This window comes from Heliangelus exortis, chromosome 1 (assembly GCF_036169615.1).
Source record: "Heliangelus exortis chromosome 1, bHelExo1.hap1, whole genome shotgun sequence".
NCBI classification, from domain to species: domain Eukaryota; kingdom Metazoa; phylum Chordata; class Aves; order Apodiformes; family Trochilidae; genus Heliangelus; species Heliangelus exortis.
In genome coordinates this window covers 134,877,268-134,903,447 of record NC_092422.1, presented here as the reverse complement: position 1 = coordinate 134,903,447, position 26,180 = coordinate 134,877,268, and the positions used below count along the sequence as shown (strand labels likewise).

Sequence of the window (26,180 nt, the reverse complement as noted above, 5' to 3'; positions counted from 1 at the left end):
CAGGAAGCACAAGAGATGTGGTGAGTAGCAGTGTGCATGGGGGAGAGGGTGTTTGCACACCTTACTCGCCTCAAGAAGCTCCAAACTGGCTTAAATTTATGACTCCTATGCTAGGCACAAAAGACAAATTCCAACCCAAAACCCAACCAGCCAGTGAAAAATATGAACCAACAACACAAGCCCTCCTCAGCTATGGCAGCCATGTCACAGCAAACGATACCCAGGAAAGCCTGGTTTCACCTGGAGGTGTGCCAGTGTCCGGTCAATGTACATATATATATACATATATGCATATCCTTTCCCAAAGCAAGGTTGTACATACTATGTGATCCTGCAAGGGGCAGAGTTTTGCTAAATTCCATGTTCATGGAGTGAGAAAGGAAGATACCAACAGCATCCCATGTTATGTTGCCATGATGGGACTGGCCAGCTGGTGCTTGGTCTTGCCTATTGCCACAAAAAACGTGAAGCTTCACTTTGCCTGTACCTTCCCCATCCCTGTTGGACAAACAGACTACAGTGAAGGGCCAGTGAGGAGCACAGGTTTGTGCCAGGGAGGCTGTGTCTGGATCTAGGGGTGAGCCTGGCAGAACAGGGCTGGTGTGGGCAGAGCAGGATGAGGGCAGGGATGCCCTCAGCTGGGTGCATGGCAGTGTGCACACATGTGTGCATGCTGGGCCAGCTCAGATGTGTCTCTCTCTACTCAGGAGGCTGTGGGTTTGCTGGTGGCAAACTGGTGCCTGTTGCTGTGGCACACGGGTGAGTATGGGGGTGGCTGGGAGTCCGTGTCACCGCATATGCACCCTGGTGTCACTGCAAAGCTCTGTACCTGTCTTGAGCATCCCACCAGCCTGTGCCCCTTGCCTTGTGGGCACTGCCTGCTCTCTGGCAGTGCAGAGGCTGTGGCCAGCCCAAGCTGCCCGGGCTGCCTTCCCCCACTGCCAGCCTGTGGGCAGCAGTCAGCCCTGGTAAGGAGCCTGCAGGCTGGGCTGGGGCCGCTGGGTGCGGGGACATGGGGCTCGGTGTGCCTGAGCTGGTGGCCGGGCTGCGACACTGAGTTCACGTCTCTGTGAACTCCGGGTCCTGCTGACCACCTACCAGCCCAAGGAGAGAGCTTCTGGATTAGAAACACAGGTTTGTGAGGATGTGCTCACTGCACCGACCAAGCTGACGGCACTGGGGGGACTGCGCTGCCTTCCTGGTTATTCACCACCTCGTTTCGCCACCTTCTGGCCTCCGGGGATTTCTGTATTCACTTTTGAAGGTACTCGTCACACACTGCATCGGGTGACCATTTCATTAGCATTCCAGGCTGATGACTGCTTTAACAAGCAGATTTTAATCTGTTCACAAGATCAGCAACCAGAGCAGAGCCGCCCCATGCACCAATCTGCAAGCTAATGTGATGGGGAAAGCAAGCAATGCCCAGCGGGCCACTCTTCAGTGCTCCACAGAGCCTGTGTCAGGGCACAAGTCTCTCCCTAACATGGAAGTTGCAAAAGAGATGTGCCCAGGACCCAGAGGGTGCAGCCCAGCCCCACATCTGAAACTGAAGGAGCTGAGCAGGAGCTGCTGCTTGTGAGGTGCTGCATTCCCCCATTTATACCAGCAGGTTTTATACCCCACCCTTTATACCATGGGAGGGGCAGCAGGAGACAAGGGATTTAGGCTCATCACCCTCGGATCATTTGACCCTCTCTGCATCTCCCACCACTCTGGGTGTTCCTATAACCACCACTGTTTAAAATAACCATGGTAGGAAACTACACCAGCTGCCCCAGGGAGGGTGGGTGGGTGTCAGGCTCCATCAGTGTGGGGTCAGCCCCAGGATGGGAGATCTCCACAGTAACAGCTTGATGCACAAACGGTGGGTTTGGGGCACTCAGCTCCTCTGGATCTGTCCAGAGCTTATTGCACCTACACAATATCTTCTTGTTACCAAATCTGCAACCTCACCTAAAACAATGTTTGGCAAGGCCTGTTTTTCCTAACCAGTACAAGCTGTTTTCCTAACCTTTAAGTCTTTCCTGCAGTTGGTCCAAGACTGAAATCAGACTAGGTAGGACTGGGGTTGTTGGTTTTTTTTTTTTTTTTTCCTAAAGAGAGATTCCAGTCAGATCTCTTTGGATGCCTCATGTTAGGAAAAGCTGGATCAGTGGAAATTCATCCTGCTGTCACCTTTCCACATGTGATTGCTGATGGTGCTATGCAGCCACTGAAAATAGCCTCTTTTCACAATAGCTTTTCTGTTATGTCGCACTGTACATTCTCTTAAAATGAAAATGGAAGATAAAAAAGTGGACCCATGTTTTCATTTTTTTCAGTTTAACACTTCTTTTTTTTTCCCCTCCTCCTTGCTTGCTTTTTTCTTTTTTCTTTTTTTTTTTTCTTTTTTTTTTTCTTTTTTTTTTTTTTTCTTTTTTTTTTTTTTTTTTCCCATAGACAAACAGAAAAGAGGGAAAATAAAAGAAAGAAAAAGGGAAGTTGAAAGCATTGCAAAAAGGAAAATTTTCTAAGGGGAAAACTTTTGCCAGAAACATGAAAAAGCTCCTTTCTGAAATCTGTGGAAAAATATTATATATATAAATGCTCTTCCCCTTGTTCTATTAACAGATGATTTTAATTTTTTTTCTCCTTTATCAGTAAGTGGTAACTCAGTAATTTCAACTCCTCATTGTCCAGTGTGGCTCTGTTTGTCTCTGCTCTGCAGCCAGAGCTGCAGATGGGGCATAGGCCATGTGATGGGCACAGCAGCAGGAGACTCTTGCTGGGTGGCTGCTGTCACCGATGGGCTCTGCAAAGGGACTACCAGGACCCAGGAATAGGTGTGCAAGCCCTCAAATGAAAAGGAAGCTGCAGTTCTTACTTTTGGCAATCTCCACACTCAATCAGCCCGTTGGTCTCCTTGATGGTCGGCTCGTAGACGAAGACGGGGTACTCGGTGTCACAGGGTTGCAAGCTGTCTTGCTTCTTGTGCTTGTGAGCTGTGGTGGTAAGGAGGTAAGGTGAGAAATGAAGGGCAAGGGGATCATATAGGAGCGAGCTGCACCGAGGTGGGAGCATTTAAAGACCAGTGATGTAGGCTGGAGGAGCTGCCCTGAGTCCCTCTCCCACAGTGTCCAAGAGGAGGTGCCCGGCGGAGAAAAAGATATCGGATGCTGCAGAAAGCAGCCAGGCAGTGATCCCTGCTCCCACTAGGTGGGGTGGGAAAACCGGCCTATGTGAGAAATGTGCCCAGTATTTCCCGAAGCAGTCCTGGAATCTGCTCTGCAGAAGCCGTAGCCGGGGGGCCACAGCATCCCAGGGACCCCTGCAACCAAGTCCGCATTTGGGCACAACATACCAGTGTTCAAAGGAAGGGGAATCTATCGAGCAAGCGGTGTCAATAAAATCCCTCCTGCCTAACCCAGCCCCAGTTCATGCACTTTTTTAACAATCCAAAGCTGTAACTGGGCTCGTCCTCAGTAGCTGTGTTGAGGGATCTGCCCCTACAGGGACCCTGTGTGTCTGTGATGGGTTTCCTTATCGACTGCTTCCTCAGCCCTCTGACATTTCAGAGGGAGCCCACAGCAGCCAATATGAGGTGCTAAGTGTCACATTTCAAAGAAAACCATCAGCAAACAGATCTGGCCTGAGACCACAGGCAAGCAGACCATGGCTTTTGAGGAGTAGAGACCTGGCTAACACGTGGCAGTGGCTTTGGGAAGGACCATTTACTGCAGAGGCAGGGAGCAGCTGCTCCATCACTCATCAGTCACACTCCGTGGGACTCCCAAACTAATCTGGGGGACCTAAATTAGTGGGGGACCTAAACTGCCTTCCTGAGCCTCCCTTGAGAAGCACGGGCATCCTTTCTAGGAGGTCAGCAAAGCCTGCCTTGCCTAAAACTACGGCCTTGGGCCCTTCTGGCAATCATTTTCTGCAGTCAGAGATAGCAAAGCCAGCTCCTGCCTCTGCAAGACACAGGGGAATGTCACCGATGGAAATGTGAGGCTTTGTTGCTAGGGGAGAGGTGGTTGTGGCTCAGCCAACAACAAGTATAAGAAATGGTTTCTGCATCAACTTTAGGTCTGGGCACAAAAGTCTCATTCCACAGCCCCCATCCACACAGCAGCTGCAGGGAGCCCTGCCAGGAAGGATGGGCAGGGAAGACATTCCTTCTAATGTGGAGGATGACTAGCTTATCCCTTGCAGCAGCAGAGCTGAAGATTTATAGAAAAATACAGCAACGTGGGTTTTAATCAGTAAACATATGGTAAGAAGGCACCCAGAGGGCATCCACAATCCTGGTGAGTAATATGTATCACTGTAAAACCCTCACTAAGAGTTATAGTCTCCTCTCCCTTGATGCTGCTGGGGCATGCAGACCTAGAGAAGCACCACTCTGCAGAGCTTCTCATCAAAACACTGTGGTTTACATGAGAGAGAAAAGCTGGATGATTTTTCTTTCCACCACAATCATCCAGTGACACAAGACATTCATTTGAGAGCAGCACAATATCCCCTCCAGTACCTCCCCAGGTAAAGGTGATGGGTGCTAAACAAACACCCTTGCAGCCCAGAGTCCCTGGTAGGTAGGTCTGCCTTGTGCTTTTCTCATGAACTTTGCAAAAATGTCACACACAAGGCATCCTCCCACTTAAATATTTCCAGATGGTAGGACCCACCTTTCAGTATCATGATTAGGTACATTTTGCACAGATCTAAAAGCACGCAGGGCTTGATTTTGTGTGATGCCTTGTTTGGTATTCACCATGAATTCATACAAAATCAATCTAAAATAAACTCAGCATTTCAGGGTCTGGCAGCAGGACCATTCACCCTCCCTCTGTGCAAATCCCACACTGCATGGCCTTTCCCATTTTTACTAATGAAGAACTAGTACCTGTCTTGGGGCTGAACTACTCTGGGGACATTCATGATGAGCAGAAGACCCTGTTACTAAGGTAATTTTCTGACCAAATGTGCAGAATATCCTCATTTTATGCTGTAAGGAGAGACACTGAAAATCCTTTCCATCTCTGATCAGCTCCAGGGCTGGTAACTGTACTCTGGTCAGTGAAGTCCCTGATGTATCAAGGGAGTGTGAGGAACCAAGAGAGACACCTTTCCTTCAGCCTTAATTAACTGTACTGGTGACTGGGAAAACATCTCCAAACTCCAAAACAAATGGTCAGACTATCATAGTCTGGGCCAGGGACAGACCTTCTGAGGGACATACTTGTGGCAACTCCACACGTTAGTCCCTCAGCCATAGAACACCAAAGTCACACTCACTGTGTAAGCCCTTGGGTTCACAGCACTGGGTGACTGGCACTGTCACAGCAGCAGAGTTGTTAGTGACAGACTACTGGTTCTTGGCCAGAAGAACAGCTGTGATGACCACAAAAGTGACCTGATAAAGTTGGGGTACAACTTCTTTCAAGAATTTGGAGTATTGCTCATGTCAGGAGTAGCAAAGGGTCCTGACATTGCAGAAACTTCATTCAGATATTTGTTTTTCCCCTGTCCCTGGCAAGGAATGACATTCTCCACTAGCTCCAGCCTCCTGATTCAGTGTCATCAAAGGGGATGGAGTTAAAGCCATGTAAAAAAGGAAGGATGACCCCTGTTCTCCACAGGATGGGAGGAACCAGGATTAGATGGAGAGATTCAGACACCTGGCTTGGAAAATATAGGATGGAAGGAAATTTGAATCCTCTCCATCTCAACCAGTGTTGAATCAGGGCCATTGTGCTGGACTTGGTGGGCTTGGAGAACTGAGCCTCGAGATGAATAACAGCCAAGGAGACTGCAGCACCCACACCCAGGATAAGCCTGGCTGGTGCTGCTTGTGGGCCTGACCCACATACATGGGCAGAAGCAGTAACAGCTCTGGACACAGACAGGACCGGGGAGGCAACATGTAAGCAGTAATTCTGGACCAAACTGTGCTGTGGTGACAGAAGCAGCCCATGTATCTGGAAATGGGGAATGCATTGGGTTTAGTCCTTCAGGGGCAGTTTTGCCACTGGCAGTATGGACTGAATCACCAACAGAAGTTGTGTTTCTGTTTCCAATCTTTCAGGAACATCTGTAATTTGACTTGCTCTGGGTTAACGTCATCACAAGCACCAAGCTGTATTTTTAAGCTGTGCTGAATTGGCACAAGCCCCCTGCACAGACCATCTTAAATCAGTTTCTTGGCACAGGCTTAATGAAAAGAAGCCACTTTTAAAATCCCCTAACTTCTGCACCAAGACAAGACCTATGACAGAGATTATGCTTAAACCTACTGCCACTTAATTTGCTTGGAAGCAGTGCAGCTGCAGCACTATTGAGAAGTTCAGAGGAACCCAGTAGCACGTACATCATCAGCAAAATGCCTGGGCTGAGCCTCTGCATGCACATGCTGGACATCAAAACACTCTCAGGGCTCTGAGAGTCTGGTGATCAGGGATTAGTAAACAGTCAGAGGAGCTGATAACAAATAGCAAACTTTATAGCAAAGAGTGAGTTAATTCCAGGCTGTCGTTGCTACCATCTGCACTTCCAGAAAGACTTTGTCAGACATTTGGCAACTAATCCTTCTGAGTAGCAAAGGCAGCCACTGTGTCTTGTTATGAACTATACAGCCCAGATTGTGAACTCTTTCCCACCAGTGTAAATCATGGATAACTGCACCCAAGTCAGTAGGTTTACTCTGGGACCCTTGAGACAAAATTTGCCACTTGGTTACAGATACAAAACACAGAATTTAATCAGTAATATTTTAAAATATTTTCTGTGTACATTACCATGCAGGCAAAGAGCAACTTTACTGAGCTACAGAATTCTAGAAATAGTTCTTTTTAGGCTGCATGCCTTGGCTGGAAGTAATTTTGGCTTAATTAAAGGCTTTCTAATCTATGGTAATGATGTCCATAAAAGCAGAAGCCCTTACAAACACAAAGAAGAGAGCAGTGAAAAATCTCTGGAAGCAAACATGTCTTCTCACCACCTCTGAAAAGCAGATTTGCATGATGGTGCAGTCTGAATATATCATGCCGGTATTTGAATGGTAAGCCTCATCTTCCCAGAAAGCAAGAGAATTTGGGCAGCTCAGTGCTGCAGAGCCAGAGGTGCACAATCAGGCATTAGATCCCTGACTTGGATCTTAATTCCTCTGCACGTACTCCTGAAAAAATGTGCTCAGTTTCTCACTCACAAAATGTCTCCTTCTCTCCATATTTTTTGCATACACCAGCCTTGGCATGCAGTCAAGAAAATGTTAACATCTCTGGCAAAAATCTGCAGCCCTTTCTTAACAACATATGCAATCAATTTCTTTCAGCCCCAATAGTATTTCTCCACCCTGCTACTCCCCCTCACACATGGTCACTACTTTTTTTTTTTTTTTTCATCCATGGTCACTCTCTCTTTCTTTTTCTCTTCTTCATACACTATGACACATTCCAACTGTCTCTATTTCTCCATCTCTGTCTCACACATATGTCTTGCTGGACAGAGAGCAAATAAGGGAATATAAGCTAGATATGGAACATGGAGTTACAAACACAAGCACAGTCTGGACTCAGTCTGGAGGGATTTTTAACTAGCCTGTAGGAACAGATTTATGAGCCAGAGCATACACTTATCAGTTGAACTGCTTGAAAGAAATTCTACATTATCCTGAAGCTGGGCTGGAATTCATCAGAAGGAGCTAAGCCATGGGGTGTGGAAAAGAACAGTTAAGGTGCCTCTTAATAGCTGAAGTCTATGAGACCTGTATAGCTTTACTTATTTACTTTTTCTCTGAGAAGGCATGGCTTGGTCTTTGGTTTTGATGTAATGGCTGAAAACAACGGGGCAGCTGGGAACCAAGGTGCCTTAAGGACATGACATGGTACACAGGCTATGGGCCCATCGATGCCATAGTAATGAGTGATGGGTTTGTCTGCATCTGCAGTCACTGAGGAGGCTGGTACACCCCTTCTTCTATTGCTTTCTCAGAGACAGACCTTCCATTACCAGCTTAGCCAGCTAAAGAGCATCACTTGTAATGCAGGGAACTGGAGCCAGACATTGCCTTGTCCCTCTCACACCATTCTACAAGCTCCCCATTGTCTGAAAGATGGAAGTCTTTCCTAGCCTGGGATTTCTAGCTAAATCCTCCTCTTTTCACAGCTAAGTGGTCATACTTACAGTGATGGAAGACAGCCTTGGCTGGGAAAGTCGCACAACACACATGGACACACAGTGAAGATGGAGCCACGTGGCAGTTTCACGATGGCAGCACAGTGAAGAGATGAATTTGCACACAACAGCCACGGAGGTGAGGTGGGAGAGAGATGAAGAAAGCACAAAATGAAATGGTGATGAGCAGAACAGCAGTCAGAACCCTCCTCCTTTTTTTCTCACATCTCCTGAAGCAAAGACTAAATCAATCTGCTGCCATTCAGCATCCACAGCAGCTCCCTGCAGGAACATCAGGCTGTCTGTCCTCCAGTAAATAAAGTCCCTTCTGCAACTTCTACCAATATGTGTGTCAGTCATCTTTGGGAGAGGTGAGTGGAACCTCTGTAGTACCCAGACACTGGGTGGGTTCTCTAACTAGAAAAAGGAAATGTTGCTTTCTAAAGTGACTGTTGTCCCATTACACCAGGAAGAAAGAAAAACCTCCCCCTACCCCAGCAGTTACCTTGAGGAAAACAATTGGTGTGCTCTGAGCTGCACGTCTCACCCTGACTGCTCTGGTGCTGTGGCAGCCTGAAATGGGGATGGGTGTGGAGAAAGATGGGGTGATGGTGGGACCTGGAAGCTGGATTCCAGTGTCCATGGAGGGAGAGGTGCTGGGAAAGATGACGGGCTCCTTGCACAAGGTGAGGCTTCCCCATCCAGCTTCTTCTGCCACCAGTGTCTGTAGCACTCATATGCTATGGGGTGGCTGGACTCTCATGTACTCACCATCTGCTAAGTTGTCGGAGTGCCAGAAGCTACTCATGTTAAACTCCAAAAGGAAGCTGTCAAAAGAGCAAGAACAGAGGATGCTTTTTCAGCAGTCTGGAAGGATGCAGGTGTCAGGGAGATGGCCCTGTCGCCTGGCGAGTATCGGTTCTGAAATGCTTACTATCAATTTGCTGGCAGTGGAAGTCTGAGATTTCTTTTTTGGTTTTTTTTATTTCCCTCTTCACATGGTGAGTGTGTAGCTCTGTATCATGGGATCTGTACTGTGGAATAACTGAATGGGCTTTTTCCTGGAGTACATATTGTGCAGGGGCTTTGCCAGCAAAGGAAGGACTGAGTTTGGCAGCCACCAATGGTTGGAGGAGATCCAGTCACCATGAGACCCACCTGAGGAGCAGGCGTGGATGGCCCCAAGGGAGGCCATACACTAGCTACTTGGAGGTAGCTGCACATCACATTGGATTATTTTGAATTATGCTCATTCCCTAGGAGCTGGATTTTTTTCCACACCTTGCCTTTTGCACACCCAGCAAGATAAGCAGTGACACTTTCATCCTAGTTTGAGCTTGAACTTCGATTCCCCCAGTAATTTGAGGTAAGCCCTAATCTGGAGCTGGATTCACAGCCCTCAGTCTTTTCTCCCTCTCCTGTCACCCCGACCTGAGCTCTCTGGCTTCCTTCCTTGAGCCTTCAGCCCCTGCAAAGTGTAAGTGTGCATTTGCTCATCACAGGCAAAGGAGACAAGCAAGAGGACTCAGCATCAAGGATCCTTATGGGGCCCCAGGAGACCTGAGTCCTATTTCTGACTCTGCCACTTTGTACTGAGTGACTTCAGGTAAATCCCAGACCTGCTCTGGGCCTCTGCTTCTCAAAATGGGAATAGTAATAGCTTTCTGTCTCCCAGGAGCAAGGCACTGAGCTGAATGTCAGGAGGAGGCTGAGAGCAATGCCCTTTATCAGGGGGCCCTTCACTTGCAGCTTTCTCAGCTTTCGTCCCCATTGGTCTGAGCCTCCCAAACAGCCCCATCTTTTGGTACTCACATGAGGAAATCACTTATCAGCCATTTCACTGCAGCTAGAAAGGCATAAATTGGCTGGAGAACAAAAGAAGAAATGAGAAATACCATAAGAACCTGTTATAATAGGTTATAATAGTTATGCAGGACCCCATGTTTCAGACCAATTCCCTCCACTGATCAGAGCTCTTGAAGACAGGCTGGAAATTCAAGGTCTGAGCATCACTAGAAAATGTTCAAAACACATCAAAGACAGTGGAGCTGCCTTGCTACTAATAATATCTTCTCACCCCCTCCCTGTCAGGGTCAGGGAGTTTATCACAAATGTATGAAGGACTTTGAAGATATAATTGCTTGATGATTTCTCTCCAGTATGGATGACCTTGAGAGCTCAGAGCAGAAGAGAAACACAGATAAATGGGACACCACCAGTTTAGGATGCTTTTATATTCTGATAGCAAGTGGTGTTTCTGGGACAGGATGCAGCATTGCCCGGGATTTAGTATTATCTGCCATGGATTGATTACGCTTAACTGTGCTTTCATCCAGCTTTTCCTCAAGATGGCATGACTTCTATCATCTTCCTGCTTTTCAGCTACAAATTAGAAATCCAGCATTGTCCCAGGGACAATTCATCTGCAGAGGATCCTGCTGCTTCTTTTCTTCATGGTAACCATGTCTAATTTTCATCTCTCTCTGATAATCGTGCCCATATCCTCAAACCCAAACCAGATACAGCAGTCACAGACACAAGATAATGTTCCATTACTGCTAACTAACTTATCTTTAACCAAAATAAGTCAGTAGAATAATATGTATAGATGGTTGGGAATTTGCCTGAATTTTCTTTTGAATGATACATATGAAAAATGGACTTTTCTTGAGTTCTTCCTTCTTGAAGAAAGGGTAAGTTGAAGGCTGAATGCTCACCCTTTTATTCTCTTCCCAATTTACCTGAGTATTGTCAGCGTAGATTTTGTGACATTTTTTTCAGTAATCAAAAGTCTTGAAGATATGATAAAATATTTTCACTACAGTCACAATATTTTATCTACCCAGCTTAAGTATAGCTATTGCCAAACTAGATATATAATTAAAAATATAACACATTTTTACAAAATAATATTTAGTTGAAACTTTTTTCACTGGAAAAAAGAGGACCATGTCATGCTGTAGGATATACTGCCAGCACATCACATTTTAAGGTGTCAAAAAAACAATCATAAAAGCAATAAACACATCCCTGTTTAGAGTAGCTTCAACCAGTTTGAGGTGGCCTGAGTGTCAAGTAATTGCTCAGTTCTGCCTGCTCGAGGCCAGGTAGAGTGGCATTAGATTATTAGCTTGTATCAGACTACTGAGAGGTTGCATTTGGGTACTGGCAAAATTATTCACTCTGATAGCTGTTTCCCTGAGCTATCAGCATTTGCAGGCAGCTTTAAACCCTCTGTCTGTTGCTCCAAGCCCACTCATGCTTTCCTGAGAGTCTGATAGCTTTCTCTCAGATGCTCCACTCCCTGACAGTGCAACCCTCTTTTTTTAGCTGCTGAGTGAAACCATGCCCTGTAAAAGCATTTCTGTTCATTTCACCTGCTAACAGGCTCCTTGGCTTTTAGGAGCCTGTCCAGTCCAGGACAGTCCTCTGCCCAGTCTTTCTGATTTTCATCGAGATCCTAAATGCCAATAAACAGCCAAATTGCAAACCACTGTCAAGTGGCTATCACTGCCTCAAAAATCCGCCTTTGGTGAGACTGGGCATCACTGCCATCACCTGAAAGAAAACAGCTACTAAGTTCTTTTGGGGACCATGCTACATCAAGGTATTGGAGATGTCCTCTAGGAGTGAGCCCCCACAGCCAAGCCCAGAGGGGGCTGTGTGCTGACAGATACATACGCTGAGCAAAGGCCGGGCACCGCTGTGGTGATGGTACACAACTTTGCACATTGCTTGGTAATCATACATGGTCACCCTGCAATCAACACAAGACAAGCAAGCAGTCAAAAGCAAGCAATGCAACTGCCTCTGGGATGTGCACATAAGCATGCACTGCATTTAATATAAAAGCTTCTGTACAGAAGAATGAAAGTAAGTGGCTTGCTTACATATTTCTTTAATATTTGGTCAGTGCTGAATTTTGCAAAGCAAGAAATACAGGCCCTGGATTGATAAAACTGGGTCAGTACAGGAGTAAGTATGTCCCTCATTTCAGACGGCGAGTAAAGCAGGCTCTGAAGCAGAATTGTAATTGCTGCTACCTCAGGTCCCCCTATTTTCTCTTTTCAAGGCACTGAAACTCTGAACTCTCTTTTAACAGGGGGTGGGGGTAAAGTGAGATGAACAGCAGTATTTTCAGGAAAAAGAGAAATGTGCTCAGCCAGATGCAATATCATATCTCAGGAGTCTCAGACAACAGCTCATAGAAAGGCTTTCCAAAGTACAGGAGAAACTGAAACACTTCACCCAAAATGCCAAGAAGTGTTTCCCACAGCCCTGGAAAAGACGGAGGTGCAGCTGCTTTCTGGCCACCCAGAGATTGGGAATTACTGTCTCCCTTGGTGCTCTGCAGCAGGTGGGAAAGCCCAAAAGGAGGAAAACAGGGTGTGTAGTGACAATGGCTGAGCAAGTCAAAGGAGGGGTCAGGTAGCTAAAGGTGCAAAACAAGAGAGTTGCATGTATTAGCACATGCATCTTGCTCTGCTGAAGTGCTGCTTGTGGGGCCCAGTATCCTCTGACCCACACACCAGCTAAAGAGAGAGAAGCAGAGTACAGAGATTCCCCCACTTACCGCCTGAACATGCCCATGTTTAGTAGCTGGGTCATTACTGAGCCATCCACTGCACCAAAAAATTTTCCAGTCTGCAGGCACAAAAAAGGAAAAACACAGAATAAACTGTCAACAGTAAAATTTCCAAACGCTTGATGGTTCCAGCCAACTCACTCTGTCTGGAGGCCTACTACACATAACAAATGTTTTAAAAGGAAGCAATGCTGAGCTTTGTCCTTTGGCTGGCTGGAAAGCTTGAGTGAGGACATCTCCTGTTGCCAGCTGGGCATCCTGCACCATTCCTACCATGTCTGGAAACGATTTAGCCCACGTGAATCCTCGAAGCTTGTGATATAAAAAGGCAAAGTCTCAAGCTCCAGAGCCCCAGACATGTTGATACACTGGGAGCCTGGGCTCTCCTGTGGTCTTTCTAAACCCACATGCTCTAGGTCTGAGGGCCCCAGTCTCTTCTACTCGAGCCCCTCTGCTAGCCCACAGCTGCAGTGGTTTTGGAAGCCTCTGCTCTCCTGCTGCCCCAGGCGACCTGACCCACCACTCACAAGTGCACTGTACAGATTTATTTAGGTAGCAAACAAAATTTAATCACTCACTCCTGTGCAAGTCCTGAGCAGGCAGCAGCCCAAACAACACAACACACACCAACCCATCCCTTTGCACTGCCATACACTATGCACTGGCATGGCCAGAGATGTTGCATTGGCTCCGCCCTAACATTTGTGGCTCAACAACCACCAAATCCCACTTGCATGCTTGTACCAAAACCAAAGCTTATGGCCTGCTAGTCCAATTTATATTTTGAAGTTAATAGCTTCAAATATAGTGCCAGCCCCAAGTTTGGGAACTGCTGCTTGAAAGGCTTCTTCAAACAACAGTTCTGGCTTTCCTGAGTACTAGCCCATGACAAAACTATTTGCAAAAATACTTCAGATCTGCAAAGTCTCCGGCTTTGTTTGTGAGTAAGTAAATAAAATATTGGTAAATAATAAAAAGACAGATATGAGCTGTAATCCATTTGTTTTCCTGGCCCATATGTTATGGAACCATTCATGCAGTTTGGGGGGACTTTTGCACTGATAGGCTACCAGTCATTTAGCACACGTTAACAGATACAGATGACTTTACTTATTTGAGTGGGGCATTTCTACTAAAAAATAAGGCCCTTAGGAAGATTTACCTAAGATCATATGGAAATCACCTAACAGTAGTGGTTATGAGCCTCTTCCCAACAGGCTTTAGAAGGCCTTTACTGTATAAATCGATACATAACATCAACCCCTCTTTAAGCATTTAGGCTGTAATCCTCTCAGACATAGTCAAACATGTCTGAGTAAGCACTAACTTTTTTCACCTCCTTCGCTCTTCCCATCTAATCAGGGTGCTGAGTAGACCAGCTGCTCCCATTTAATACCAGTCTGCAGCCCCAGCAGGAGCCAGGGCCAGAGCAGTGAGATTTAGCACAGTTCAAGCTGCAGCCAGTGGGGTGGGGGGGAGGGGATGGAGGCACTGCAGGACTGTAAATGGGGTCTGCCCTGTCTAAAGATGCTGATGTCTGACTAAATTTTTCCAGGTAGGATGTACTTCCTATAGGTACAAGTATGAGGAGCTATTAATGTAACTGAGCATGACACCTACTGTACTACATCCCACTGCAGCTGAGCCTGTACAAGCCCATAATGCATTGCAGGGTGCACATACAGCTCAGAAGGTACATCACATCTCCCAGATGTGTATGTGTCCATGATTTGCTGGCTTGTTGAGCAGCTTGGATTTTTGCTACACCCAAAAGCTGTAGACAAAAGAGGATCTCCCAAATGGGCCAGCTTTTGGGTAAGGAGGCAGCCTTTTTGCTGCGTGGTTCAAACCAGAGCCAGCACTTGCTTCTCCACAAGCACTCCCCAGCCCTCATGGGATCTTGGCCTTTTAGCTGCCACCCTGCACCCTGCCCCTGGAAGTCCACCTGGACAGAGCTCGCAGACATATCCTGCAAGATGCCTCAGGGAGAAGGAAGCAATCCTAGAGGAAGGTTTAGAGAGCAAGGGGACATCAGGGTGCAGTGGGTGGAGGGACCTCCCCGGACCTGTGATCTGCAGCTGTGCCTCTGACTGGCAGCAAAAGGTGGCTAACCACTCAGGGGTGGTCGTGAGCCACTGCTGCAAATGCTGGCAGAAACACAGTGCCACAGTGTAGAGCAGCATTTCAGCACAGACTGGGCCTGCCACTTCCTTTCCCTTCTTCCTCCCCTTCCCTAGACTGACTGGCCTTCTCCCTCCATCAATCCCTTCTCCTGGCTTTGGCTGTTAAGCCTTTGCTCCTCTGTGAGGAGTCTGGATGGGGAGATTAGCCTGAATTAAGAAATTACCCACTCCTCCCCAAATAATCCTGCAGGGAGCTTCCAACTCATCACTCTTTTAAAATCCTGAGCTCCTCTTTCTTCCATGATGTCTTCTGACTGCCAGTAAGCTTCCTGCCACCTTCAGGCAGAGGTTATTAGAGCTGATCTCCCACCCTGATTTCCCATCTCAAGGACTAAGCAGGGCACAGCCTGAGCCAGGCTGTCCCCACCCTGTTCCTGCATGAATAGGGTGTTCCATGCCCTTAGTTTCCAGTGTGGTCACCCAGAAAGGAGGTGTGGGCAGCAGGCAGCCCCAGGCAGGCAGCAGGCTGAATGCCCAGGAAAGCACTGTAACCCCAAGGGAGTGAGCAGAGAGACAAAACAAAACCTCTCAGAGCCCCCTGAAGCAGGTGTCTGGTGCCAGCTGCTAGCCCTGGGGGCTTCTATGGACACAAGCACTTTGGCATCCTTCTCTTACTCTTAACTTGTGCTTTGCCCTGAGGAGCAAGTGTTTTGGATCTGAAAGCTCCTCAGCTGGCTTCCTTGGGGAAATAGGGATGTGCATGGGGGTCCGTGCAGCAAAGCAAGGCAGTTGGCTCTGCTGTGCACCCTTGCTCCTTCAGCATCCCAGAAACTCCCTCATGTCCTGGATGGTGTGTCTCCTGCCCTTCTCCCTGCCACTGTCTTGAAAAGCTGACCTGGGCAGCTAAGCGACTCTTTCTGGTCTTGATGTCAGGTATGAAGAGGGACGGAGGGCAGCAAATTAGCTTCCTTCTCAAAAAAGGCAAAAAACCCACAAAAATTCAGGTATGGGATTTTTTTTTTCCCATTATGTTAAAAGATGCACTGAGGGAAGAGTGTGAGATGATACAGGCCACCTAGCAGCAAGTGATCCCACACAGCAACATCCAGGTAGCAAGGCTATGAAACTTGGTATTTATTCAATGCTGTTGCTGTTTTGAATTCCCTGTAGGGTTTAACAGTATGGACACTCAAGGTGCCACCTGGAAATAAAAGCTGTAACTGGAACAAGATAAATAACTCAGAAGAAAATTTATGGTGAACTCCTTGAGGTCAGGGGAGGTAACAGCTGGGTGAGATGACAGCTCTGTGTCTATTAAAATGCCTGATCTTGAAGGCATATGGATAATGTTTATAATTTACTCAAATCCACTATAATTCCATGTTTCTTCTTGCCAGATCTTTCAGAGATGAGTTTGTTTTTTTTTTTTAAAAACATTTTCCATAAGATCCAGGAAAAATACAGAGGCAGAACTCAGGAGGGTGGTGCTGAGGATGAAAAGTACCCCTGGTACCTAGGGGGTGAACTTGTCTTTTTTCTATGTACAGGCCACAGGACCCAGGAAAGCACCTTTGAAAATGCTTTGGGGATCAGAGGAGGAAACAGCAAATTACTAAGAATAGCAGCTCACCCTAACATGCAGCAGGACCTGGCCTCCCAGAGTAAGGAGACAAGACAACTTTACAGCATTTTCCTCCCCTATTTTTCAAGTTTTCATTGCTTACTTTGTCACACCAAGATCAAAGGGGCAATTTTACTGGAATATTCAGTGTGCCAGCTAGGTCACTTTCCTGACAGAAAAGAGATTCCTTGCAATATGTCCCCCTTGATATTTGTCTGTATCAACCCCTGCTGCCACTGTGTTGCTGATTAATTTTGCTTTGTGAGTCTCCATAGCTCTCATTTTGGCATCTCTGAACTTGCTGTACAGTGCCTGCAGAATTAACCATCTCACCTTTTTCTTTTGTCAGTCTACTCTGAATATGCTAACCAATACGAGTCTGGATAGAAATCCATGGTACTCGTATAGCTGATGTTTTCCACCTAAAAATTCCACTTCTTTCTTTTCTGTCCTGGTTACTTTGAGATCAATACCACGGCTTCACGTTTCACTATTTAACCATTACTTTCTCAGCCTCTTGTAAAGGACTCTATTCAAGGCATTTAGAAAAACTGAAATGTAGTAGGTCATCCATTCTTCCTTATCTCCTGACTTATTCACACTTTCAAAGAACTATAGCCGGTAAGATAGGAATTCTTGCTTTACAGACACTGTGCTGATAGTCCCAATCACATCCATCAGGTGTTCTGTTACTTTATTTTTAATTTCCATTTTAACCTGTTTGTCATGCATTGAAGAAAGTAATTTCTGGGACTGGATCTACTGCCTTCTGAAAATATGCATACAGTATCTGTTAACTCCAGTACTACAGCAATTTTAATGAAACTCCACACTTCTGTCCGTAACAAAACTGCTTCATTTCCCATTTCTTTTATAAGTCCACTCTTGCTATTGACTTATTGCTTTGAAATTTATGAGACTGTTCCAATACATCACTTTCTGACATCCAAATCTATGGCATTTTATTATTTTTTTAAAAAATTAATAGCTCTGTGGTGAATTTACCATAGAACAGAAAAATAAAGCTAAACCACGTAGGGGCTCGTAACCCTGGCTTTACTGAGGCTGCACAGGATGTCACACCCCAAACCCCACGCCTTCAGCTCCCTAGAAGCTGTTATGGAGGCACTCGCAGTAGGAGAGAAGGAAGTCACTTTTGTTGCTTATATGTTTATTACTATTCTAAGTCTTTTTCCTTACTCATTTCACCTCCATAAGTCTAGTAAATCCTCCAGTTCTTCCGGTGTCCTTCTGTTTCCCATTTTCTTTAATGATTTCATCTTAATTTTTGCCTTTGGCATTTTGCTCTTACCATCCCCTCAGTTTCCTTTGCCAAAGAATGCCTGCTTTGGCTTCAGAGGCACTCAAAAACACTGCTTCTTTTGCTTGGCTTCCCACGTCAGGGCATGCCTGCCTCCTGGGACTGTCTCAGATCATCTTTCAGTAGCATCTGTGCTGAGGGAAAAGAGTCTAATTTCCTCACTTCTGATACAAAAATATTTTGACTAATTCCTTCCTTATCACTGCAAATTCCATTCTTACCTAGGATGTGCTGTCACTCTGTCGAGAGGCTTCCCCCTCACTCCACAGCCAAATTTAATTATAAGGTGGCCACACTTTATTACACAATTGAACTGCATTTGTGTTAACCAGCTCTGGTAGGTTATTTAGGAGCAAGCCAAGCACACTCTCCTCCCTCTCTTATGCTCTCTTACCTCTGCAGGTCTTTTGGAAATGAGTATAAAGCCGTTGTTATCAATGAGGAAGCAATTCAGAATCTGCAGAGATGAAAGAGAAGCAACATTAAAGACAGCATGGTTGTCTGGTACATACTGCTGTGTGCAGGATGGAGCAATGTGGGATTGTGCTTATGGCAACAGCCTCAGTATTTCCATGCCTAGCCCCACGGCTCAGCTACCAAGGGTTTTAGACAATTGACTTTTCCCTCTCTGCCTCCAAATTTTGAAGTATTTCATTTGTGAGTTGCTTGTGACAGAGATTGTCTCTTGCCAGGTCTATGTACAGGCCTAGCAGGCTCTGAGCCACTTTCAAGAAGACAAGGCATCCTGCAGGAAGTGGCAGGATATTTGGAGAGCATTTCTCCTTAATAAAATGGTATCTAATGCTTCCCATCTTCTGATTTCAGAGTTTATAACCACTCATGAAATAATCCTTTCCTCACCACTGAGTATCATTGGTGCTGATCTTATTTTTTATTTTACAGAACAGGAAATGGAGGCACAGAGTTCAGATGAAAAATTTTAAGTCTCACAGGGAAAAACCAGGATGCAGAGGGAATTCTACATGAACATAGAAGGAAAGTTCTCTGGTGCTCTCATTCTCCAGGGCTGAGGAGCTTCTGTACCAAACATGTCTTAGACCAAGGCCGAAGCATTGGTGTAAGTGCAAAGTGGGGTGGCCAACATGCATGTCATGACAGATCTTTGGCAGGTCTGGGATGCCAGTGAGACAGCCTTGGAGCAGATGGACTCCCCTTAGAGTCACTAGCAGGAATCCCCATGGCCCTGCTTGGGCTCAGCTGACATCTCAGAACAGAGAGAAAGACCTAAACTACAGGTTTGCCTCAACAGCATGAGGTCTGGCTCCAGCTGTGCAACCTCTTTTGAGGAGATGACAGGCAATACCTTTGTTTGGAGGAGAAAGAGACCTCCACAGAGCATGTAGCCAGTCACATGCATCACAGAAACAGAGAAGAAATGTGGGCAACTTACATCATCCTGACAGCTTAGTGGACAGGCACCATCGAAGGCACTGCACTGGAAAGGAAAAACAGCATGGCATGAGCTCATCTTACAGTCTCCCCATGGGGAATGCTGAACTTGAGGTCTGACTACCAGCATCTCCTAAAGCTCTGCAAATTAGCTAGTGTTTCCATCAAGGTGAAATCTATGGGTAGCACAGGCACCATCCCAACAAGTTGGCCACTCAGTGGCTCTGTGTACTCTGCAATTCTGTGAGAAACATACACTTTGCTAAAAGGCTCTGATCCTCTCTGACACACTTCCAGCAGAGACTTGTTAATGAAAGGTGAGGCATCAAGCTCTTTGGCTGTGAAAGCTAAGGTTGTTGTGCACTGGTGAGAAACCAGCATGCATTTCAGCATCTGCTGGTATCTGGACTAAACACATGGCATTGTATTTTAGATCATGATTCTTCTCAGGCAGTGATATTTTTGTTGTTGTTGCTGTTGGTTTCTTTATTCTCCAGACAGCTAATGATAAAACTGGATGTGAATGGTCCTCATGTAGCCCAAGGCTCCATCCATTTGTTTCATTTAGGATTTCTGTGTACTGGACTTGACTTGTGTTTCACAACACTGAACTGGGTGGGGACACAAGGAATTAAGTGGTGAGTAACAAAGCCCTTCAGGTGCTTATTGATTTAATAATTGTTCTGAGTTTGCCGTGGCTGTGTGTGCCTGTCTCTTTGTGTTATATTTAATGCTATTTTCTCTAACAGTGGAAGAGTGAAAGCTGACATGGCATTGCCATTTCTGCATGCAGGGTCCTCTTCCTGCCAGGGGTTTTCTGGGGTCAGGGAAGGACACTGATGTGTTACGTAGACTGCTCTCAGCCAGATGCCCTTTATTTTGTCAAAACCCTTCTACGTAAGCCCCAGCCTCCTTTCTGGATGATTCTCAGTAACAAGAAGTGACTTTGCCATTTCAGACCACAACAAGACTATTACTTTCAGTTAGAATTTGCTTCTCCTCTTCACTTTTGCAGAACAAACCCTAGTTTCAGATTTCTGTTCCTCTGCTCAACTTCAGAGGAGACTCAGAGATGCCTGAGTTTGTTTCAAGCCCCATGGTTCTGCAATGTCACACCCCAACTTTGACACTGTCTCTGAGGATGATGGTTTTAGACCGTCTGTTTAACCATAGCTGCAAGCATCATCTCCCCTGTGCCTCACCACAAAACATCATCGTGCTGTTTTGTCTGCCTGGATATATGCACAGAGGTGTCCCTGTACTTCATTCCTGGCGGGTTCCTTTGATCAGCAGAGAAACATAGCCATAGGGAACCAGTTTTATTTTCTTCAGGAATGATAACCAATACAGAGCTCAGTAATCAGAAAACAAACAGAGCAGGTAAACTAGAGTGGTTTTCCACAAGAAGGGCTTGTGTCTCACAGCATCTTCCTCCACAGTGTGAGGACTGAGTTTCACTGCTGTTGCTCTTCCAAACCTGGAGAAACTCCAGCAGTGCCTGGTGCTGGGCTGGCTAAGCAGCAGAGGGAGTGCAGTGAGGAGCCTGGTCTGAGAGCATCAGCAGCTTGCAGGGAGCCCCTGAGGCAGCAGCAGAGCTGAACCTGAGTTTCCTGGTTTCTCTGAGACCACATCTACTGCTTTATGGGCACAGCTCCCTCCTCAGAGAGCAGCCTACCTCACAGCATCTTCCTGCTGTTGGTCAGGTTTCTGAAACACTGTGATCCAGAGCACTCTCAGCTTTGTCAGAGACCCTTAATTACTGTGAAGACAAGCACAGCCTATGACAGGCTTGGACCATCTCCAGTGACTACAGACAAGGGCCAGGGCCTATAATATGCTGGTACACAAATGACACACGATTACAAAGCCGAGCTGTGGTGAGGCACATGGGGATGCCTCCCTGTCCCCAGCTTTTGTCAACTTACATCAGTGTCATTGGGCTGGGAGATGGGAGGCACAGCATGGACATCCAGAGCAGCAAAGCATGCAGTGAAGGGGGAAAGAGAGAGAGAAAACAAAATCTGTTAGTCATTCCTCTGTCCAAAGGCAGTTGTGTCCTGGGAAACCATATGCAGGCTTTTTTCATACCAGTGCCTCGCAGAGCTGTGGCATGCAGGCACTTGGCACACAGGCCTCCTTTTGGCTTCTTTAATGAGGGTTCTCAGTTTCACTTCACACCCATGGAGCCATGCATGTGTTAGAACCACCTGGGTATGGCCTTCAGGAGATTTTTTTTTTTTAAATTAAGCTCTCTGCTGATGGTCTAGGCTGTGCTCATGTGCTTCACAGAAATCCTTTTAGCTCAGGTTTGGTTTATGTGACCTCCCACCTGCAAGGATACTCCTGCCACCTGCAGCCAACTCTGAGTTTTCTGTTCCCCATGTGTGCTCTGGAGCAGCCTCCTGCCCTCCCCTCTGTCATCCCTGTCTGATAAGAGTTCCCTGTCATGACAGCAGAGAGCTGTTTATGCTGGGTGCTGCTTCAGTCCACCAGCCCCACCCTCCTGGTATGTTGCTCCAAAAGCAAAGCCTGGGGTAAGAGCTTCTGTGCCGTAAGGGAAAGGCGTTTCACTTAGCCTGCCTCTCAGGGAGCAGGGAGCTGTTTTAGTTATTCCACTTCCCTCAGTCCAGCAAGAGTGTCCAAAATTAAGACAACAGTGACAGCTTATCCCCAAAGCAAATAATTTTTTATTTTTGCTAGCTAGCAAGCTAGCAGTGTTTTGTTACTATTATCAAAATGATAAGAGAGGGCAGTAGAATCTTTTCCCATGTGCCCAAACCTACAGATTTCCATGAGGTTTCTGAAAGGCTGAGTGAGCACAAACATATTTCCACAATTAAATGTGTCATATGCAGCAGAGCTAATGCCAGGCCAGGATGCTGACACTGTCAACACAGCATTTGCAGAACAGATTCAGGGCTCACATGGCATTAGTGTCGTCAAAGGATTACAGAAATGTGTGACTTCAAACTAATCTACTTCATAAATCTTTTAATATGAATTTCACAAAAGCCCTCATCAAAATGCCATCATATGTGATGTAACACAGCATTGACACAGACGATGAGAAGCATTAAATTGTCTCACTGCACAGTTGCTAATGCTCCTACCTGTTGCATGGCCATCCAAAACTTGCGTTGGAGCAGCTCCAACCTAATTTGCACGCCCACAGCTATGGGAAACAAAAAGAGGGGAGAATGAAAAGAAGAACATTCAAGAGAGAGAAAGAAAAACACAGGTTAGGAAAGGAGGAGTAAATATTTGCCCAAAGTGATAGGATGGAAATTACAATCACAATCTGCTTCCAAGTGAGAATGATAAGCATCAGGGTGTCAACACTGAGTCAGACTGCCAAATGAGAGTCAGAGGTTTAACAAGGTAGAGGAAAAGGGGAGACTGACTGAACTGAGGTACTCACACCTTCCTCCCACTAAACACTATGGAGCCACAAACAAATTAATAATTAAAAAAAAAAAAATCCCACACAAAAACCTCAGGAGAGCTAGCATACAAGATTTTATCTTTGTCTTTTCTAGATTTTTCTGACCAGAGAAGATGTTTCTGATCACCCCAGCCTCAGCTCCTGCATGGCACAGCATCACTCACAAATAAATTAGGCCAGTGTAAGGAAGGGATTAATTTGAAACCTCACCTGTCTCAAGGGGAGACCACAGTGGTTTAGACTGCTCCTAAGCAACTGAAAAAGCACAAAAATATGACTGCCACTTGATGAAAAAGTGTCAACTAGAAATAGTGCTTCATTACCCAGTCCCAGCGCAGTGCATGCTCCGCTAAGCAAAAGTGCTTGTGTGTGTGTGTGTGTGTGTGTTTCTCAATGAAGTGCATCCTAGTTTCTTGGCTTATTTTTTTTCTCTATTCCCAGTATCATGGTTCTGAAGCTCCACAGGAGGAGAAACTGGTGCAGGGTGTCCCCAACAGAATAACCTAGCTGTCCTCAAGCAGGTTGCCTACAAGCACAGGTAATAACCAGCACAGCCATGCACAGCCTGGCAGAGTGATGGGGAAGAACAGGGCTGTGTGTCAACTGACTGAATCCAAGAGCTCCACAGAATTACAGCCTCAAGCAGGACCTTGAAATAGAATACAAAGTGCGAGGGAGGGAGAAAAGAGAGGGAGAATTTAAGACTTTTTTTCACAGCCACCAATACTGGGCAGATGAGGTGTTGCTGTTGCTACAGATTTCATCTGAATTAGCAGAAGCTTTAAAGGGGGCAACACCTCCCTTAAAGCTGAATCACGTGGTGTGGGTGTTTTCAGGCTAACCTGGTGGTCTAATTCAAATGGGTATGAATTAAAACCAGAGTATGCAGTAGTATATTTTCTTGCAGCATGTACAAAGACTAACCTGGCACCAGCTCTACCTTTTATACCAGTGTCTTCCTTGTCACATTCCCCCTGTTGGCACATCACACAAAATCCCATTCATGGGTGCATTTCTTTCCCAGCTCTCCCTGTTGCCTGTACCTGGGGGAATGACTTTTATAGAGCTGTCTTGCCCTAAGCTTCCTAGAGCACAAACCAGACAAGACATAGAATGCAAACAGAGGAAGGATGGGGCTCAGTCCATCGCGGGTGAAGAATCATCAGCTTCAGCAGTGCTATTGCAGGCATGGTTTGGCTTGATGCCCTCACCGACAAATCAGCAGACCATGACAGAAGGAAACGGTGCTTTTGCTGCTGAATTTGATGAGGCCCAAACATCTGAATGGGTATGGGGCTTTAAATAAATTCATAATGATCCTTTCAAACCACCTCAAGGAAGAGCTATGCCTCTTATCACAGCAGATCACATCAATGGGACTGAGCATTACCTAGGACACACTGTTTTTATGAGACTTGAAGAGGAGTTCATACATACATAACTGACCTTGCAGTGCAGAGACCTACTCAATGGCACATGCTTTTGCCAGTAGGAATGTCTAGCCTCAAATTGCTCTTCAAGGGTGTTTGGCTCAGGAGGCATTACTGGCATGTACCAAACTTGGATAGAGTTGCTTGCAGCATGAGGTAGAATACCTTGGGGGGTTGCACTGGTGGTCGGCACAGGGACAGAAAGTTGTGGCTCCCAGCTCCCTCCTTCTTTCCACATAGCTTATGGCCATATTTAAGCTGTCTGTGCCATCTGTCACCAAGCCTTGTCTGTTGGCTGCAATCTTTGCAGCCCTAACCAATACATAGGGCTGGCAGTTACTCATCTTCTGTGCATCAGCCCTTTCTTTCCTTCCCAGAGGTCCAGCACACATTTCTAGCAGTCCCTGCTGAGCTGCAGCAAGCACCACTCTCTTCCTCACACCACAGTACAGCCTGAGGAGCTCACCGAAAGCAAAGCTGGTGGCTACTCTGCCTTGCAGTCAGGTTTGTCTGGATGGATGGTACCATCACAGGGAACCATATTAGAGTGATTGCTCTGTGCTCTTTCCTTTCAGTTAGAGTGGACTGGCAAGAGCTGTGAGAAACTTCCATGCATTTAAGTGACCTGAGGAAGAGATGGGAACTGAGGAGAAACAGACCACAAACACCCTCTCAGTGCTCTTAAGAAGTACTTACCCAGGTGCCTTTAGGCTGTTGGTGAGGATGGGTAGAATGAAGGAAAGCAATGATTCAGTCTGAGGTAAGGATGATGCTACAGCTCAGGTGAGAGTGAAAAAGCTGAAATAACCCTCCCTTGCTTTTTCCAAAGTATAGGGATTTGCTCTGGTGGTAAAGAGTATGCTGTAGGAACAGGAAGATCTGAAACCCATGAAATGAGGTGTGGCCTTGCTGTGCAGCTCATCCACAACCAAAGAGTCCTTGGTGAGACCATGGCGAGCAGTTTTATTTGATGTAACATGCAAGCAACCTCTGCAAGTTTAGCATCCCAGCAATGAAATAAAACACAGAGGACAAGCAGTGCTGCATGCCTTGCATAGTTACATGTTGCTTCACCATGCTGACAAACTACCCAGACATCTGCATGACTTCCTACCCCTGCCTGTCTGCAAACCCAAGGGGTGCATGGCTGCAGAGGCTTTCTCTGGGATCACACGCTGCCATTCATGATGGAGATAAGAACCTTCCCCTCCACCTGTTCATCCCTCTGTTGAGCATGTCTGCCTCATTAGCTCAGCCTCTGATTCTCTCCCTGTCTGCCTTCCCTGACTTGGCTCCTTGATTATCCATATGCTGTTCTCATAAGAAGCTTTCCCTGAGATTTAATTCTCAGGCCTGCCACAAAAAGAAGGCATAACAAAGAGTTGCAAGATTACATCCTATTTATTGATATGTACTTTGCCATTCAAAACCTGTTTTCATGGCAGCCACTTCGATGGTTAAATAAAAACCTGTGATTCAAATGGGAGAACATACCAGAGCAGCAGGTCAGCCCTGTCCATACCACCCATTTGCATTCCCCATCCCCTATGTCTGAAATATTCCCATTTCCCTTCTTAAATCAGCAGAGGAGCTGCCCCATTCAAAATGTTTACTTTACTAAACATCTTACTTAAAAAATAACTTCCAGGCAAGTTAAAAAGAACAAAAACCCCAAACCAAGGGCAACCTGCCCATGCTGCTGGACCTGACAGAAGAGGCAGTCCAAGTGGATCAGCACAACAATAATTCTTGCAAATGTGGCTACCAAGGTCCTCAGGAAGCATGTGAATGGTCTGATTTGGGGGGAAAAGGCTGTAGGAGCCCACAGGAGTGGACAGGGGAAGCCTGACAGAGGCAGTGGGCTGGATTCAGGTCTTTACTGCATCCCTGTACCAGCAGGACATATACAGGGCAGAGGATGCCTCTGCAACTGCATGGATTTGACTGCATCCAACACTTGCACTGGACACACAAGGCTGTACATGCTCTCCCCACTGCACACCAAATCCAGTGGAGAAAACCATGGGTACTAATACTCTGCTCTTTCATCCATTCCCTTCATCCCACTACCCCTGCCAGCATTCAAATTTTCCC

General features: G+C 46.3%; 1 protein-coding gene and 1 pseudogene across 6 annotated transcripts in view; one reads left to right on the top strand and one right to left on the bottom strand.

The window, feature by feature from the left end:
• The window catches only part of CACNA2D4 (calcium voltage-gated channel auxiliary subunit alpha2delta 4), a 131,173-nt gene that overhangs the window by 2,834 nt on the left and 102,159 nt on the right, over window positions 1-26,180 (bottom strand). For 2 of the 6 annotated variants that reach the window (XM_071767944.1, XM_071767953.1), the window contains 10 exons: window positions 22,325-22,386; window positions 21,140-21,154; window positions 19,216-19,260; window positions 18,199-18,261; window positions 12,728-12,798; window positions 11,836-11,911; window positions 9,967-10,019; window positions 8,926-8,981; window positions 8,164-8,184; window positions 2,867-2,984 (listed from right to left, as the gene is read on the bottom strand). In XM_071767944.1, the coding sequence (XP_071624045.1) occupies window positions 2,867-2,984; window positions 8,164-8,184; window positions 8,926-8,981; window positions 9,967-10,019; window positions 11,836-11,911; window positions 12,728-12,798; window positions 18,199-18,261; window positions 19,216-19,260; window positions 21,140-21,154; window positions 22,325-22,386 (580 nt within the window). Of the gene's footprint in view, window positions 1-2,862; window positions 2,985-8,163; window positions 8,185-8,925; window positions 10,020-11,584; window positions 11,912-12,727; window positions 12,799-18,198; window positions 18,262-19,215; window positions 19,261-21,139; window positions 21,155-22,324; window positions 22,387-26,180 lie in introns of those variants that run through there. The other 4 variants (XM_071767964.1, XM_071767974.1, XM_071767991.1 and 1 more) reach the window with 4 other exon arrangements.
• On the top strand, window positions 6,650-7,507 carry LOC139791752 (uncharacterized; annotated as a pseudogene).